We start from the raw sequence: 19,286 nt of genomic DNA on the forward strand, positions 1-19,286 counted from the left end.
TTGACTCGCATTCATGGGTGAACAACAAATACAGTGCCGGGCTTAGAATACATCCCCGCAGGACGTCTACGTTCAGCACTGTCTCCTTCGAGATATTTCTCCCCTGCTTAACAACCTGGGGCCTATCCGATAAAAAGTTTAGCAGCTACCTGCAAGTAAAACTATTCAAGTCCAGCCCAAATAGTTTAGCAATTAGTGAACTGGGTACAATAGTATTGAATGCCAAACTAAAATCGACAAATAAAATTCTTGCATAAGTGTTTCCACCTTCTAAGTGAGACTGCACCTGGTGCAAGACAGTTACAGTAGCATCCTCTGTTGAACGATTTACCCTAAAGGCAAACTGACAGGGATCAAATCCCACTAAGCAGTAAAACCTAACATGGTTCAACACTAGCCTCTCAAAACATTTCATCACTAATGATGTCAAAGCTATTAGAAAATAATCGTTTAGGCATATCGGAATTCCGCTCTTGGGAATAGGAACTATAGTAGTTGACTTAAAGCTGGTAGGGTAGAACCCATTAAGATCCTCTACCAAGGAATTATCTATATTCCCAGCATCATCCAATTTAACTTTATAATCTGTAAGCCTCTGCAAGCATTGCCACATGCATCCGGACTCACCATATTAGCTGAAATTCTCCTCCATTTTTGTTGCATAGGCTGCTTTTGCCTGCCTAATTCCCCTCCTTAGATCATCTCATCATCAATATCGGTACCCAACCTTATCACCAGACCTAAAGGCCCTATCTCTTGTCCTAAGTAGAGAACGAAGTTCCCCATTCAATCAGAATTTCTGAATTGAAAATACCTTAAAACTTCTCATAACCATCACGCCCTCCACCAACAATGTACCTTACGACCATACAAGTTAGAAGATATATATGTAAGGACCATTTACCATAGATTCCACAACACAGAGATCCCAATTAGTAAATTCCAGGCTATCTTGCAGATGCTCAATGGCCATCTTGGGCCAGACCTGGACACATTTTCTGATTAGTTCAATGCGCTTAACGATGGGTACAAAAGTAGGAATCATAAATAGGACACATGATCTGATTTCCCTATGTGTGCACATACAACAGTCTCGTATCCGTAAGTTAAAGTTCATATACACTTGATCCAGGACATTGCCTCCATGATTTGGGAACACAATATTTTTGTAAAATTTAGGCAAAACTGACTTTAAGTCCACTCCATTAAAATCACCAGCCACAACAAATGCCCCTTCCACATAGGCAGATTGCAGCTTCTGAAGAAGAAATGTTGCAAGTTCTGATTGCTCCTCCAGGGCCTTAACTAGGGTGGTGCAGCCGGTGCCACCACACAGAGCGTAAAAGCCATGAAGGCAGAACACCGGCCACCCACCACAATCTGTCTGCTGAGTGCCCGCTACTTAAAGTGCTATGCGCGGCGCCCAGCTCTGAAATAAATAGGACATCAGCCACCGCATTCACCCTCCATATGGCTCCACCTCCCGTCAACTTCAAGTCCCGCATAGTTTTCTGGGACAGGAGAGATGTCATTACGTCCTGACCTGTTGGGTGGGCCCGGTGCAGCACGCTGAGCAGTAGGTGGTGCAATGTCAGTCTCCTGTCCAGCAGTACCTGGCTGCACTGCACTGACTGCAGGTACGGTCCAGTGAGTGGCAGCGGTGGGCTAGCGGGATCCAGCAGCAGCAGTTCTGGGCCAGTGCCACTCCCAGTGAGTGAGTAACTGACAGGTTAGCTCTGCCTCTTCTACTAGTGCTAGTGCAGAGATAAGGTGTCCTAGGAGAGAGTGGGAAGAAGGGAAGGTTTGATGGCACAGAGAAGGGTTCCAGGACTGAGGGAGAGAAGACAAGAAGCCAGGGAAGAAAGGAGGGGTCCCAAGAATGATAGAGAGGAGAGTGGAGACAAGGTGTAAGGGGAGAGAGAGAGGAATGGGAACAAGGTGCCATGGCATAGAGAAGGGTTCCTGAGAGGGAGAGGAGACAAGGTGCTAGGGCTCTGAGAACTAAAGGCATCCCAGAAGTAAAAAAGGGCAGGCAGAGAGCAGGGGTTTCAGTATATTAGTACCTTATCCTTGCCAGAGTGAAGATAATTTTAATTTACTGACCATGTGACTGCTGCATGATCTGACACAAGGGGGGGGGGCTCCGTTACTCTTTCCCACACAGGGCACCAAAATATCTAGTTACGGCTCATGGTCCCCCATTTGTTTATTCCTTAATGTGACTCATTCAGTGACAAAATAATTGAGGATTTGGATAGAGTGTCATATACTTTTTTGCATATGGCCATTCACTGACTCAATTTGGGTAAGGAGGCACCTCCAATCGCAAAAATGGGTACTTACTCTGCTTTCCATATACTTATGGCTGCTTCCACTTGTTGGGCTGCACATGGAAGGAGCAAATTTACATGGATAAGTGTGAATGCCCATTGATTGCTTAATTGTGTGCCTATTGCCAAGCTTTATGAGACTGGAAAAGAGGAATTGTATATATATATATATATCAAGGCATCCATTATATGGACTGTTCGTGGATCCTCAGTATTTCTCACAGTGTGCAGTTCTGTGGCTCTGGGGCTTTTGCCACATTTTGTTAGAGTATGTTGTGTAATGAGGAGATGGCTTTTAGAATTGCTGGTGCTATGTCTTTTTAGAGCCTCGCACTCCTTGAGCTTTTCCCATTTGTGTCAACTGTGGAGTGTTTTTCATGACAATCTGATGCCTTTTTATTTTGATAACACAAGCAAGGAGTGTGTCGCTAATAATCCCTATAATGCCCTGTTGTTAATTTGCTGAGACTTCTTGTTCTCTTTTACTGTCTGTATGCTTTTGTGCACTACACATGTGCCAGGTGTTGTGAATGCACTAGATAGGGTATTTCTTACTTCTGTTTGCTTCTGCTAAACAGAGATTAAACTACATATGCCAGGAGTTCAGTTTCTTTTGAAATTCTGATGGATTGCTCTTGATTTTTGTTATATTTCCCTATATGAGCAAAGCCCAGTTCTGCTGAATTTTTCTTTGCAGTGTTTCTTAAATACAAGTTATCGGAGTGTCCAGCTATGGGGGCCGTGAGCAGTCTCCGTGCGGGCTCCCTTCTCTCTCGCAGTACAGTAGAGAGTAGACTCTGTTCCCGGAGATTTCTCCACTGCAAAAATTTCTGGGAAAATGACAGGCGCGCCATTTCCCGGTGATTTCTGTAGCGCTGATGCTGGACTCTGGATTCCGGAGAGGTCAGTATAATGTACGGCTGTGAAGTGTGGCCCCCCCTGTATCCAGCGGTCTTGTGCAATAAATATCCTGTACCCATTATTGATACAGTACTTCACTGTCACCTATGTAATTATTTTAAAACCCTGAATGTTATGCCTGCACAGTAGACTATTATATAATTAGCAATGTATCATTGTATCTTGTGTTTGAGAAACAAAATGACAAAAATGTGATATTCTGACAATATCTGTGAATAACCAGAACTGAAACAAAGTAAAAGCAATGATATAATAATGTTTATATACACATACTTGTACATGGTCTCTATTTTTTACAGACAAACTGGAATGGGATTCACCAACATGATGATGAGACTAGGGGCAGTAGTTTCCCCTGTTGCGATGATGACAAAGGTGTACGTAACATCTCTTCCCCTTGTAATCTTTGGGGTGGTGCCCATTCTTTGCGGGGTGCCTATTTTATGGCTACCAGAGACCATGAACAGTCCGCTGCTGGACACAGTGGAGGAGGTAGAAGCCAGGTAAGAACTCACAAAGGATGATTCAAGTTATTTGCCATGTCTGACGTACTAAAAAGGCAAGGGAGCTTGCAATCAATATTTAGTGGCGCATTATACTTGCATAAAAAACAGCTATATAAGAGGCCCATAATCTTTGAAATTGTCTCAGATTTTGATAGATTGTTTTACTCCTGGCCACATGGGGTTACTTTTAGGCCCAATGGTATCTTGCTAATACTGCCTATGCCTTCAAGAGTTAACACCTGTTTGCATTTATTTTCAGAGGTCAGAAAGCGACATCTAAAGCCAAGGAGAAAGAATCCATGCGGAGTACCAAGCTATAGAGAATGTCCCTGTGACACAAGAGAGCTATATATTTTTTTTTCTTTCAAAAATTTTTTATTGAGACAATGTGTATTTATAATACGAGACATATTTTTTTGTTCCATACAACATTCAATTTAAAATCATATATAACAGAATATGATATAAAGACAAATTCCATCTGTATAATTTACAACTACACAATTGAAAATATATCTTTCAAATTGAAAAACAAATCTTCAGTTTCGTCTTTTGCATTTATCTATTTACTATAATAAACCAGTACAAAATTATTGACCTTGGAGAGAGAAACAGCCAAACCATATTTCTAAATAATATTAATAGGAGGATCATCTACTGCTAATCTTGTGAGATACCATGTGGTATTTTTCAACCTATGGTGTATTTGTTTTCTTGTGGTAATTGGAAGTGTGTGTATGTATGTTTCCCATAATGATAAGAAACGTTCCACCTTTTTTTCATTTTGTATCAAAGTCTCTATCCAGTACATTTTGAAAATATATATAATTTTGTCATAAACAGAGACCATTGGGGAGGTGAGCTATCCAACCATCCCTGCAGTATAGTTTTCCTGCCTGCCGCACTCATAATCAACAGTAATTTCTTACTATCTGAGGTCATACGCTGTTCTGGGTCAAAACCCCCCAATATTGCCCACTCAGGAGTAAAAGGGACATAATTTATAAATTTTGTCTTTGCATATCTACGAGGAGAGCTATATTTAATGAACAGTAGTTTATCGGAGTTGAAGTGTCCTGTCCTAGCCATCATTTGCCACCGGGATCCACAGCAATTTCATTGTCTGCTCTGGATGTTTAGCAGCAATACTATGTACCAGATATATGGAATAGAGGGCCTGATTGAGAGCCGGACGCTATTTGCGCTCGCTCGTTCAGAAAAAGGGGCCGGCTATTTAAATTGAGCGCTCGCTCTTTGCGGTCTGTTGACGCCTCTATGTCTGAGCAAGCAAACGAAACATGCGCTCGCTATTTTGTAAAGACGCCCCCTGGCCGCTCGCATCATACGTCATCTCCGCTATTTATTTGATTAATCGAGTACATCGAAAGGCGTCTGAACTGCTCGCAGTGCTTGTGGTAGGTTTTTCCTACCGCAATCATGCGAACAGTTCAGGCTAAGAAACAACCAAGTGACGTGGTCGATGACGCTGCTTTGTTAATTATGCACACCCTTAAAACGCCCGTTTTGACCGTTTGGCACGCCTGCGTTCGGCTCACCACTCCCCGTTTTCAAGCACCTTCCCCTGTTACCACCCACAAACGCCTCATCCTGTCACTCAAATTAGCAGGCACTCGCTATTTTGCGAGCGCTCGATTTCCGACCGCAATGACTGGTTGGCGCATGCGCATTATGACCCATACGCATGCGCAGATGTGCGAACATCGCTCGGAGTAAACGAGCGGCCGCTTACGAGCGGCTCTGAATCAGGCCCAGTGATCATTAAACAAACATATCTTGTGAAGCACTAATGCTTTCTGCCAGATCTATTCGTCCAATCACCTACCTCTAAGTTCATGCCTGTGATGTGTATTATAAGCTCAGTCTCCTAGTTTGAATATTAGAAAGAGGGCACAAAAAGCCAGAGGTGAGCTTAACCTGTTGCAATTTATTGAAGTTGACACTGATAAGTGGGTGGGTTGCTTTATAATCATCTGGACATAAAGGAACTTAAATTCAATTACATAGTAAGAAAAGGAAACCGCCGGTGGAACAGTATCTCCTTTATTCATGAAGTGAATTGGATCAGGACACCTACTGATTTTTTGTTTTTTTCTTGAATATTACATATCCCACCCAAAATACTTCCAGACCTGCTCTACGGTCTTGCTGCCCCTCCAAAACAAATCGGACAGAGAGGGTGGGTTTCCAAACATACTGTAGATAATGTCATATAAATATAAAGCAAATATAAAAGTGCCCAGTAAATAAATAGTATTCAGATGGCGCTAAAGTGGTTTGCACATAAAACAAAGTGTCCACACCATACAGTCCAGTCCACCGAAAATAGTAGAGATGTGTGCCGACCCTCGTGTTTTGGCTTTGGATCTGGATCTCCCCTGGTTTTGGATCTGAATTGGTTTTGCCAAAACCTCACCTCCGTGTTTTGTTTTTGTGTTTTGGTTTTGGATCTGGATTTTTTCTTTAAAAAAAATAAAAAAACAGCTAAAATCACATAAAATGGGCCTTTTTTTGTTCCTACAGTATTAATAACCTCAATAGCATTTATTTCCACTTGTTTCCAGTCAATTTTGACCACCTCACAGCTCACAAGGGGACTAGGAAGAGTGCTTTCCAAAAAAAAATAAACAATTGACTTAAATAATGCTTTGCAAATCTTGTATAAAGGCATTTCCCAACCTGTAGAGGGACATAAAAAAAAAACATTGGGCCTGATTCAGACCCACTCGCGAGCGGATGTCCGCTCGCAAGTGGGTCGATGGTCTGCACTGAGCATGCGCACGACGGAGGGAGCTCCGTCGTGCGCATGTGCCAGACGCGACGAGCAAAGGACTTTCCTTCGCTCGTTGTGTCTGATCAAAGGGGGCGTGCTGTCGATGTTGATTGACAGCACTCCCCCTTTGGTGGGCGTGCCGGGGGCGTGCCTACCGTCAGAAGCCGGCCCACTGACATCACTAGTGATGTCAGTGGGAGTGATTTTGGCTCTGATAGAGCCAAAATCATTCCGGGCCTTGCGGTTGAAAACCTCAACCGCAGGCTCCGGCTCGCAGTGGCGATGGTCGCGATGGTCACGACCATCGCGGCCATCAAACTGCACGCTCGTATAGGCTGTGGGTGGTGACCCACAGCTACATGAGCGTCCAGGAGGACGCTCCATAATTATGGAGGGCGGCCCTCATTCAGAGCGTGCGCTCTGCTCAGAGCGTACGGCTCTGAATGAGGGCCATAGTTAGTTAGTGGCCTTAAAGGTGCCGTTGTTCCCACTGTCCACTTAACCATATGAGATATATTGTGAACAAGCGGAACAGAGCAGCAAATGCAACATTTCAGACCTAAGGTTTAAGTATTACGTTGTGTCTTTCTTGAGCGCCATGCCTGCTTGCTGGGAGTTGATTTTTTTTATCACAGAAGGGGACCAGGAAGCATGCTTTCCAAAAATAAATAGACACTTTACTAATCCTTAGCTAGTGGCCTTCAAATTGCCATTGTTCCCACTGTCCACTTCTTCTTACAGTATGTGAATGTTAGAATGTGGAAGGCCAAAAATTGGGTGGACCACACAAGGCTGATTCATCAACCATGGTGACTGAATTAGTGTCATCAGGAAGAGGAGGCTGCAACTGGGTGTCATGTTATGAGTTGGCTATATGGGGTATGTTGCTGTAAAGGGATCAGGCTGGTTATCAGTGGACACATTAGTTGTTGTTATTCTGGGTTGCCATCTCCGGAAGGGTGTGTACCAACAGACAGAGACTACCTATCAGCTCAAGCATAGACACTTCCTGAGGAACAGAGCTCTTTTCTCTGGAGGGAGGCCAAATAAGTGGAAGCCCCTGTACTTCCAACATCTGAAGCTCTTATCTCTCCACGTCATCTATGTTAGAAGAAAAAAAATGTCATTGGGGACATCTAGCTCCTCTTTCTGTACCCTGCTTGCCCTTTTTGGACAGGAAGTCCAGCATGGATGGTTTGGAAGAAGAAGGCCTAGCAACAGATGGGGATGGTTATTATCAAGACCTGGTCCCCCCAGTGGGTGTAGTCTGGGAAGTATTGGTTGGCATGCAGGCAATGGAATAACAAAGGCCTCCATGTTGTCTGTGTTTACTAATCCGTATTTCAGTTTGCAATTCAGGTAGGAATAAAGTGGGCTACAGAACACAGTGACAGAATCACTGGATGTCTTAGTGCATTCAGGCCAAATACGAACCATGAATTCCCAGACAGATTCCGGACAGATGAATCCTTTGCTTGTAATAATCTTTGGTAATTCCTGGCAAAGGTGGGTGTTATAGCCAGACACTTTGAAGGCTGTAACTTTGAACTGCTTCATAGAAAACATGTGAATGAAACCTTTCCACACTGCAGAACATGATGGAGAAATCCCTTGTTCAGCACCTAGAGCATCTTTTTTTTTCATGTTCTCTGAGGCCTCTCCTGACTGTGAAGAAAGATTCTCCACACTTTAGTCTTCATCTGTGACTTTTTAATGGTAATTTCAATGTTGTCCACTAGCTGAGATCCATCTCATCTGAGGGTTGGGTTTTACCCATGTAAATGAGACAATTCACATCCAGAAGGTGACTCTTATGTTTAGCCATGGTGTCAGTCAGAATTAGGCTTTAGTTTTTTACAAATATAGGCTTTAGTTTTTTAGGGCATATATAACTTTATAAGCTGTTAGGATAACATTTCTGCTATGTGTTACGATCCTTTAGCAATTGCTAGGACCGAGATGGAGGTGTTGGAGATACGTGGCACATCGAAGAACAAACACAAGAGGTATAGTTAAATCATGGCAGTTTACTAAATAAATTATATGATAGACCAGTGAAAACACATGTCAATGGTGCAATAAGGAGCTGAAACCATAGGACAGTCAATAGAATATACTGTAGGTTTACAGTCCAAGCTAAAGTTGTTAAATGGCCAGGAGGCCTAGTAGACAGCAATGCTTGAAACGTGGTGAAGAAGCAGGATTGCTGGATGGCCTGGAGGGCCTAGCAGACAGCGATGCTTGAAACCTGGTGTAGAAGCAGGATTGCTGTATGGCCAGGAGGGCCTAGTAGACAGCGGTGCTTGAAACGTGGTGTTGAAGCAGGATTGCTGTATAGCCTGGAGGGCCTAGTAGACAGCGGTGCTTGAAACATGGTGTTGAAGCAGGATTGCTGTATAGCCTGGAGGGCCTAGTAGACAGCGGTGCTTGAAACATGGTGTTGAAGCAGGATTGCTGTATGGCCTGGAGGGCCTAGTAGACAGCGGTGCTTGAAACGTGGTGTTGAAGCAGGATTGCTGTATGGCCTGAAGCGCCTAGTAGACAGCGTAGCTAGAAACGTGGTTTAGAAGCAGGATAGCTGTATGGCCTGGAGGGCTTAGTAGACAGCGATGCTTGAACCATGGTATAGAAACAGGATAGCTGTATGACCTGGAGGCTCTGTAGACAGCGATGCTTGAACTGTGGTATAGAAGCAGGATAGCTGTATGACCTGGAGGCTCTGTAGACAGCGATGCTTGAACCGTGGTATAGAAGCAGGATAGCTGTATGGCCTGGAGGGCTCTGTAGACAGCGTACTTGGGTCACTTAAAAGCCGGTGAGCAGAATACATGCAGCATGTAGAAAATACAGCTGGAAGTCTGGATCCACAGAGAGCAGCTTGCATAACCAAAAGTTCCACATGAAAAACTCTATAGCCGACACGTCGGCGACAGTCCAGGAAGTTCAAATAGGATCAGCTGCCAATCAGGCAACACTAGGAGGAAACATGTGAAATCCTCTGACGTCTGGGTCTCCTAGCAACTGGCAACCTAGAAGCATGGTCAGGAGCAGGAGGAATACTGGCAGGAGACAAGTCCTGGACTGGACTTATAACACTATGTTTAAGATTTAAAATAAAAACTTTTTGTAACCCAATAACTTAAAAAAAAAGTTTTCATTGCAATATTCATGCAGCCCCTTGACAGACAGCAGCACAGCACCCCTGCGCAGCTATGCCAATGACAGGTGTGGCTGACACACACACAAAAAAAATTGTTTATTTATTATTTTGAGCAGCAGCCCCTCGACAGACAGGAGCACAGCACCCCTGCGCAGCTACGCCAATGACAGTGACAGCCAGGTGTAAAATTGATAATAAATTAATTTAAAAACGATTCATTGGTTGCAGCACCTGGTTGTTAAATTGATCATAAATTAATTTAAAAATAATTCATTGGTTCCTAAACCAACCATAACATTAATTTAAAATATCAGGCAGCAATGCCCCAACCAGCACATAATGGAAAGGAAAGAGGTGCAAGATGGAATAGTCATTGGGCCCTCCCACCCACCCCTATGTTGTATATGAAACAGGACAGTTTAACAAACCAATCATTTCAGTGACAAGGACTGCCAATTGTGGCTGAAATTATTGTTTTGTTTGGACCCCCCACAAAACAAGCTGATCCCATACACAAACTGGCTTTACATTACAAGTTGTCCTCGTCCTCATCATCCCCATCAGTGTGTACATCCTCTCCTTCACACAATAATACTTCGTCCACGCTGGAATCCACCATAGGCGCCTCTGTAATTTTTTGATGTAATTGTTGGTAGAGGTCTTCTTCGTGGAATTTGTGATTCATTTTAATGAACATCATCTTTTCCACATTTTGAGGAAGTAACCTCCTATGCCGATCACTGACAAGGTTGCCAGCTGCACTGAAAACTCTTTCGGAGTACACACTGGAGGGTGGGTAACTTAAGCAATGCAAAGCCAGTTTGCATATGGGACTCCAAATTGCCTCTTTTTCCTGCCAGTACTGAAAGGGACTGTCTGACATGTCTATTAGGATGTTATCTATGAAATAGTCCTCCACCATTCTGTGAATGGAGACCGTATCACACATAGTTACGGTAGAGGACATGTCACTAATAGGCAGTTCTCTCAGGCCCAACCAGATGTCATTTTTTGGTGACTGATCTGCATGACCAGCAGGCATTCTGTAAGGAAAATTTAGTTTTTTCCTGGTAACTGTTGAAACTGAAGGAGGAGATGAAGGCGTTTCACATGCGGCTGCAGCTGACAATTTTTTGACCAACAGCTCTTTGCATAGTTTTAGATTTTGGTCTGTTGGAAAAAACTCACAAGGTAGGACTTAAACCTAGGATCCAGAATGGTGGCCAAAATATTTTTTAAAATTTCAATAGATTGACGACTCTTGGACCCTGGTGAAGCGAATCAAGGGCTTGATCCACCAGTCCGACATACTTTGTGCAATCACTCCGTTTCAGCTCCTCCTTCAGTTTCTCCAGCTGTTTTTGCAAAAGTCTGATGAGGGGAATGACCTGAATCAAGCTGGCAGTGTCTGAACCAACTTCACGTGTGGCAAGTTCAAAGGGTTTGAGAACCTTGCACAACATGGAAATTATTCTCCACTGCGCTTGAGTAAGGTGCATTCCCCCTTCACGGCCTATGTCATAGTCCATTGTATAGGCCTGGATGGCCTTTTGCTGTTCCTCCATCCGCTGAAACATATAGAGGGTAGAATTTCACCGAGTTACTACCTCTTGCTTCAGCTGATGGAAGGGCAAATTTAACTGTACCTGCTGGTCATGCAATCTTCGACAAGCGGTCGCCGAATGTCTAAAATGTCCAGATATTTTGCAGGCCACCGAGAGCATCTCCTGCACGACCGTGTCAGTTTTTAAAAAACGTTGCACCACCAAATTAATTGTGTGAGCAAAACATGGGATGTGTTGGACAACGCCCAGATGTAATGCTCTCACAATATTGGTGGCATTGTCCGAAATCACAAGTCCCTGAGTTTTCCTAAGAGGTTCTCAGTGGTATGCCTCTTAGTGAAACCAGTTATACAAAGAGTAGCCTGCCTCTGTATCAGCTGTCTTTTGGTAGATGTTGCTGCTGCTGTTGTAGGCAATATACCTATCCAGTGGGCTTTCACAGTCAAGTAATCCTTAGTTTGCCCCACTTGTCCACATATCAGTGGTCAAGTGGACAGTGGGTACAACAGCTTCTAAGGACATTAATAAGGTTTTTTTAATGTCCTTGTACAGATTTGGAATTGCTCTTCTAGCGAAGTGGAATCTAGAAGGGATCTGGTAGCGAGAACACAGGACCTGAATTAACTGTTGAAAACCCACTGCAGTAATGGTGGATACTGGATGCACATCTAATACCAGCACAGCTGTTATGGCGTCAGTAATCTGCTGTGCAACTGTGTGATTGCTGTCATACTTGTTTGCCCTTGCAAACGATTGTTTAACAGTTAATTGTTTTTTGTAGGATACGCTACAAGTAGTCTTCCTCCTGGTCTCCTTCTGGGATGAAGATCCACTGACAACAACAGCAGCAGCAACAGGCGTAGTCACCAAGGATCCTTCTGAGGAATCAGGGATAGGAGAGGAGGAGTCAATCATGCTTCGAATACCAACATTGGATGCAGCAGGGCTACTTGTGATGACGAATGAGGATGTTGATGATGCAGGTGTTGGAGATCGAAGGCGCTTGGATCTCACAGAGAGGGAGCAGGTAGGTGACACTGGACTTGTTACGTTTTGAGTTTTGGAACTTGGCGACATACACTTTGATATTTGATGAATGCGTGCCAAGTGACGTAACAAGGCGGAGGTTGCTAGGTCGTTTAGGTCCCTCTCTCTACTCACTCTTGCATATATGGCTTAACAGCCGTTGTCTGGATCGGGATGGAAATAATTCCACACGTGAGAAGTAGATTTTTTTGTCTTTTGTCCCGACATGACAACAATGGGCTTTGGCTTTTTCAAACCATGGGCAACAGCTGTTGCTTTACTTACACAAAGGACATCCTCGGCATCAACATCCTCATCACCCACATCTGCACCATCAACATCCTCATCATCCTTAGCGCCTTAATCCACCAAAGTATCCTCCACCTCCATGTGCAATTCCACAGAAGCATCCTCAAGGACTACGTGTGCAAGATGTTGACTGCCCCTCACATTTACAGAGGGCACACAAATGTTGGAACTTGGAGGATCCTCCAGTACACTAGTATTTAAGTCGGGCTCACACATGGTAACCGCGGACACACTTGCACTCTCCTCGGGGATTTGTGATTTCGATTTCTCAGGGCACACAGTTGGTTTTTCCGGAGCTGGCTTAACAACTTTCACATTTTTAATTGGACCACCACCACTACTACTACAAGCAGAAGGCTATCAGAATCAGCAGTCTTCAGAAAGAAAGATGTATCAGCAGACTGCACAGTGACAGCACCATGACCAGAATGGATCAGCAGACAGAACAGTGATAGTGACAGCACCGTGACCAGAGACCGGAATGGATCAGGACTCAGGAGACAGCACAGTGACAGCACCGTGACCAGAATGTATCAGCACCAGCCCAGGACACAGCAGATAGCACCAGCACCTCTCCCAGACCTATACTACCCACCCTCCCTGTTCAGTCTCCACAGCCGGAGTGAAATGGCATCTGTCGCGTGGTCCCTATATACTGCATTGATCATAGAGATGAAAACTCGCGAACCGCGAGATTTCCGTTTCTATGGTTTTGCCTCGGTTTCGAGAACCGAGTAAGGCGGGAGCCTCAGAGCCTGCTTGGATCCGACTCGGATCTGCTAAATTTGGGTGGGTTCGGTTCTCTGGGAACTGAACCCACTCATCTCTACAAAATAGTAACAGAGTCTTATGACTGTATTCAATTAGAGGCGAAACGTGCCGTTTGGCGAAAAGTTTCCACAGAATCAGACTTTCCGCCTATTTTCAAAGTATCTCCATATTCACTTCCAGGACGATTTCGCCTAAGCGGAAAGTCAACGCATTGTAATAGGCGGAAAAGTATCTCCTATGAATAGCAGTAGAAAAAAAAGTGCAAAATTGTTATTTTGTGGTGCAAACGTGGGGAAATGACTCAGAACCCTTGGGACAGCCCCCCAAAGGACAAATCAACAAAAAATTACCTCAGAACACCCCAAAAAAGTACTTTCATTTTGGGGGCGAAAAAGTAAAGCATAAAAACTAGTGAAATAGACTTCTTGGGGGTGTGCAAGGATGTTTTTAGGATTGCAGGTGCATGCAGCAGGTGCGTTTTTTAAAATTTCACTTTAGAGACATAAAAACATGCTAGCACCCATCTTCAAGTACCCCAAATTTGACTGAACTACTTATTTCCACAAAAGAATACTGTTTTAAGCCATTTTCACCACTTTTAAAAATATGCTAATGAGAAGCAATTTAAACTACATAAGTACCCCAAACACTTTTATTAGGGTTATTAGTACACATCTACATTGATCCCTATGTTAGTGCATCTTTTTTGGGGTTCAGACTGATTTCCCCACTTCTGACAGTACTTTCCGCTTGTTCCGCATTCGTCAGTTTCCGGTTTCGCCTGTTTTGGAATTGAATAGGGCGAAAAGCGGGGACGTGCACGAAAAGTTTTCGCCTCTGAAACAGGCGAAGGAGGCGGAAAGTCGGACAGGCAAAACTTTTCCGATTTTTCGCCTCTAATTGAAGACGGGCCTTACTCTCTTAAGGCACTGTAGGTAAATAACTTTATTATTTCTTCCACATTTTCTTTAATATCTTTAACCGGTGGATATAGGAATCTTGATAACCACAAATTTCCTCCCACATAAATATGGATGAAAGCTCTTAAATTGTGCAATATCTTCATTAAAAACATATAAATGTATTCATACATTGCACTCACATTTTCAACATAATTATAAGCATATAACTCCACCATATAGTGGTACACTCCTTAGGATCCACTTGCTTAAAAGTATTATCGATATCACCCGGCAATTTCAGATGGCAATGGGTTTATATATGGAACAGACCCCGGCATCTGCCTCTGGTGTAGGTCCAAGGAGGACCGAAGTGCATTAGGCGAGTGACTGGGAACTCCAAAGAGGGCTGCTACCACAGGACTTGAGGCTGATTCACCTGGGATATATTACGACTGGCTGCCGGCGTCTGTTACTATTTTTGGTGGACTGGACCTTATGGTGTGGACACTTTGTTTTATGTGCAAACCACTTTAGCGCCCTCTGGATGCAATTTATTTACTGTGCACTTTATATTTGGAGGATTGATGATAGCTCCCTGTATTCACGGGCTGAAAATGTAGATTGTTTGTGCAAAGTATAGATCTATATTTTTAATTTATATATACAGCAAATAGGAACATTTACAGCCTTCATCCAATATTATACATAATGCATGAGCTAATGATATAATAATATAGGAGTACACAAAGGGATAGCAATGAACAACCTCAGTCTGTAAGAGAAAAAAGACAGTAATTACACAAATAGAAAATACACATCACATTATGGCAGCATACATACCAGTTACTCATCAAGTAACCCACATTGCAGCTTCTATAAAGTAGTATGTATAATAATGCAGGGAGATGAATAAGGGCTGTGGGTTTGGTATGATCAGGACATATAATAACTATGATTCACTAAATCATTAAAAATGTAACAATTTTATTTAAACAACTATAAATCGCACATATGCTATTGAAACTATCTTGCATTTGTAGTGTCAGTTTTGATATTCACAATGTGACTATTTGTACACACAATTTAGCATGCGTTTTCAATGGTCATTATATAATGCATCTGGTCCTATGCGTAATGCATCATAAATCTAATATCATCATTATATAAGGTAATATAACTATGCTTAGATATTTGGTGCACCAGTGGTTCCTGTATTGCCCTGAGTTCTTTGGTATTACTTTTAGTTTTTTACTTTTATAAATTAATGTAAATGTTTCCCATTAAACGCGGGGTTAGAGCATGTTTGTATGTATGCGAGAGCTGAATTGTCTGTAATAATCGCAGTGGGTCTGGTGACAGCTGGATGGTGTAGCATAAATCACTTAGAAGTAAGGTAAATAGTTGCAGTGAGTGACATCCTACTTGGACTGAGCACATAGATCTTCTTGGTAAGAGGTGGTGTCTCGTGGGGGTGTAATATCTCCAATTGCTCGTATCAGATACTAGCTATCATGTACGGTCTTATTAGACAAATCCACAGCTTTTATTTTCCTCACCAGTGAAATTTCCCAACTCTGTAGTGAGATGGCTAAGTGATACAGAAATAAAATATATTGGAAATGTTGTGTTGTATTAACCTAGCACTAAAAGTATGGACTATAGGCAATCAAACACTAATCACTAACTTGCACTAGACAAATCCCTGGCTTCAACGGTTTTTATAGCTGTAATTTAACCTGGTTCATCTTTGAAAATGTTCCCAAGCTGTCAGATTGGCAATCAGGAAAACTATAGATTTATTTTGTTCAGGGTTTTATGTATCAATAGAATTAAGCTCTGGAGATAGTAACAATTCTGTGGTATCCAACTAAAGAGCTAATTTTGAGGCTGCTGTATGACATGTGATGTATGGGGAGACCAGCCCAGATCTATTTAAGGTCACACAGAATGTAATTTGGGAATTTTATGTTTCTTTCTCTTTTATATACTCAAAGTTGTGGACTTATACAGTCTCTTTTCAGTTTTTTTCCAATTAAAAAAGGAAAAGTAAGTTATTTTGCTCTTAAATGGTTCTAATTATGGCAATGTATTTGCATGCTTACATAAGCCTGATTAACCCACGATTATGTTCTGACATGGGACAACATACAAAAATAATTGTGTCCACCTCAGCAATTTGCAGCCATTCAATTTATCTGCAGTGTGCAACGTCCTCTTCCTCATATAGGTTATTTACACCTGTCTTCAGTTACATTGTGTGTGCGTGCTCAGGGATTTTCGCCAATAAATTGCCTAGCTTGTCATATTTTATCTACTGTGTGCTCTTAAAATTTGGTTCATTAAGTATTGCTCAAATGGCCAACATAATGTATATTGTTCACAGAATGAAACACTCAAACATGAAGGATAAAGATAATACTAGCTTCAGTGGCACCCTTGGATGCCCAACATATCTCCACCAAATTTGCTTCTGTATTTATTTTCTGTACAATTATTTATCTAAGAAATAAAGGGTCATTTACAAACTACAATATCTACGCATCTGCAAAGCTTCCAAAGATACATACTATCTTTCCAGTCTCCAAAAAACAGTCACATAAAAGCTTTCTGAGTCTAGTTCTGCAAATCAGCAGAAATACTTGAAATAGTGAATGCAGCAGCATTCGGACCAAAATGTCTAAATTTCACTAACAATAAAAAAAATTTCAATATATCCAAAAAAAAGTTCAATATTCATATGCTCAGGTATAGTGTATATATAGTAAAACTAAAATGGTCTGTACTGAAAAGATATTTTAGAGATCAGTTTAGTATGCAGATAACTGGCACTGCAATGGGCACTAGGTCTGTCCCTAGTTATGTCAACATGGTCATGGGCCATTTGGAATACAAATCTGTCTGGAGTGAGCATGAGAAAGGGCAAACCTAGTGTCCTTGTACAGATATATTGATGATGTAATAATTATTTTGACGTGTGGCTAATTGACCATATTATAAGGACACAATTCGTATAGCAGTTAATATCCCTCACCATGAGAGACTCAGCTGTGTAGGCCTACCTAATTTGTCTTCAAACCAGTGGTCGCCAAGCGACTGCAGTGCCCTATATCAAGTAACAAACCCAAACAGCATATTGCTGCTCTGAGGGCCTAAAACCAATTCCACCTTCGAGTCTAACTATTGTGTTGGTCTAGCTAATATACTGTATAATAGCACAAATGTTATATCTTGGACTGTGCTGCAGTCACTGAGGCCAACAAAAACTGATCCCCCAGGCATTATAATACTCCTTTATGATTGGAAGTCATGTCAGTGCCTAAAAACGCCAGTAAGGGGTGCACTCAAGTTATCTTATTGTGCTCTTCTGCCCAGCAGGTTCACAAACATAAATAAAGCCTTCATTGCTGCTCACAGGGTTCAAAGATTGGGGAAAGGTTTACAGTTACTGCATGACCTGAAAATAATTAAAACCAACACCATCTAAGTTTACCCTGTTGATATATATTTTGTAATAACAGAGTGGCAGAATACAGAACTTTAATTAAGCAAGGTTTTTCAATTGCATATACCACACATTTGCTATTATGAATATAATAAAACTGTAGGTGCAGAGACTTTTGAGCTTTTAGCCACTTCACAATATACAGTTCATTTAAAATCATCATCAGAGTTCTGCTGCCACCTTCTGGACATTAAAGATTTCGCAATCATCTATTCTAAACTGAAAATAATATTTGAATTCTTCTCCAGCAGTTAAAGCATTGGGCGATGGTGGAAACTAAGGAGACTAAAGGTTTGCTGCAGTAGCATACAGTTATTTGCTGCCACATATATCAAAGCATCTTGTGAGGACCTCAATCACCGACTGCTGTGTTATTTCATTGTTCACTTCACCTCACGTTGTTTACACCAAACATGCCTAGAGGCCGGCCTAGAGGACTTGGTGGAACCCTTACAGGTCACCCAGAGCGCGCAGTTCAAGATCTTAAACAAGGTACAAGATAACGGATACGCCACTTACATTGGACATGACATATTTGCCACAATACTACTCTTTGGGTCCTACAGACGTGCAATGTGTGAAATGTGGTGTCCTACACTTCTTGGTGGAGAAGATTAACGGCCATTTTTTCAGACTGCTGTCACAATGGAAAGGTTTTGTTGCCCAATGTGGTTGTTCCACCATTTTTAGCAAAACTATATATGACAAATACCCTCAAATTACGGACTCGTTATCTTCATAATATCCTCAGTAACTAATATCCATAATATCCTCCATAACTTAGGCAGTTCCCTAGCTTTGTTTATTTGTCTTATTCCCTTAATGTTTTAGGTAATGTAGAAAGGTGTAATGTTCTGGTTTAGTTGCGGACCCAGGGTGGTGACAGGAGCAGATACAGAAGCGGATTTAAATAAAAAGGTAGAATCTTTAATGAGTGATTTAGCAGACATGGGAATGGCAAAAGCAAAAGTCCAGGTTTAGCACTAAAGTGCACTTGAAAACTGTAGTGAGGATAATGGGAGAATGTCCAGATAGTGGCAGATAAGAACAGTCCAGTATGCAGGTTAGTGAGCTGAAAAAACACAGGCAGATGTGATGAGTCCAGCTCGGAGCGAAATGGAGGCAAGGTGCAAGGTGTCAGCAGGCTCAGGCACTCAGGCAGGGGAAAAGGTAGTGGAGGATGCAGGATAGTCCAGCGGGTTTTTGGAGCTGACAAGCAGGCTGGCAGGTAGCATTTTCACAGGTAACAAGAGGTGAGCACAGAGAACTCCCTCTCAGCTAAGCTGAGATACACAATGCACTGGCAATGAAGGAAGGCTCTGAACCTTCCTAAATACCCCATGCCATGCTATGAATGGCTGAAGGGAGCACATGACTCGCCAAGATTGGGCAGTTGAATCACATGGTCAGAAGGCAAGATGGCGGCACCCATGCCAAACGGAACGGAAACACCGCCAGGCCCTACCAGCCCTAAGTGACAATGTGCCCGCACAGAAACATGTG

General features: G+C 42.5%; 1 protein-coding gene across 1 annotated transcript in view; it reads left to right on the plus strand.

Annotated features, from left to right (window-relative positions):
* The window catches only part of LOC148515315 (solute carrier family 22 member 6-B-like), a 104,946-nt gene extending 100,723 nt beyond the window's left edge, over window positions 1–4,223 (plus strand). The window contains exons 9-10 of the mRNA XM_088480130.1: window positions 3,551–3,754; window positions 4,017–4,223. Of these exons, the coding sequence (XP_088336256.1) occupies window positions 3,551–3,754; window positions 4,017–4,077 (265 nt within the window). The 3' untranslated portion in view covers window positions 4,078–4,223. The remainder of the gene's footprint in view (window positions 1–3,550; window positions 3,755–4,016) is intronic.
* The last annotated feature ends 15,063 nt before the right edge of the window (window positions 4,224–19,286 follow it).

This window comes from Taudactylus pleione, unplaced genomic scaffold (assembly GCF_031769625.1).
Source record: "Taudactylus pleione unplaced genomic scaffold, aTauple2 ptg000250l, whole genome shotgun sequence".
Taxonomy (NCBI): Eukaryota; Metazoa; Chordata; class Amphibia; order Anura; family Myobatrachidae; genus Taudactylus; species Taudactylus pleione.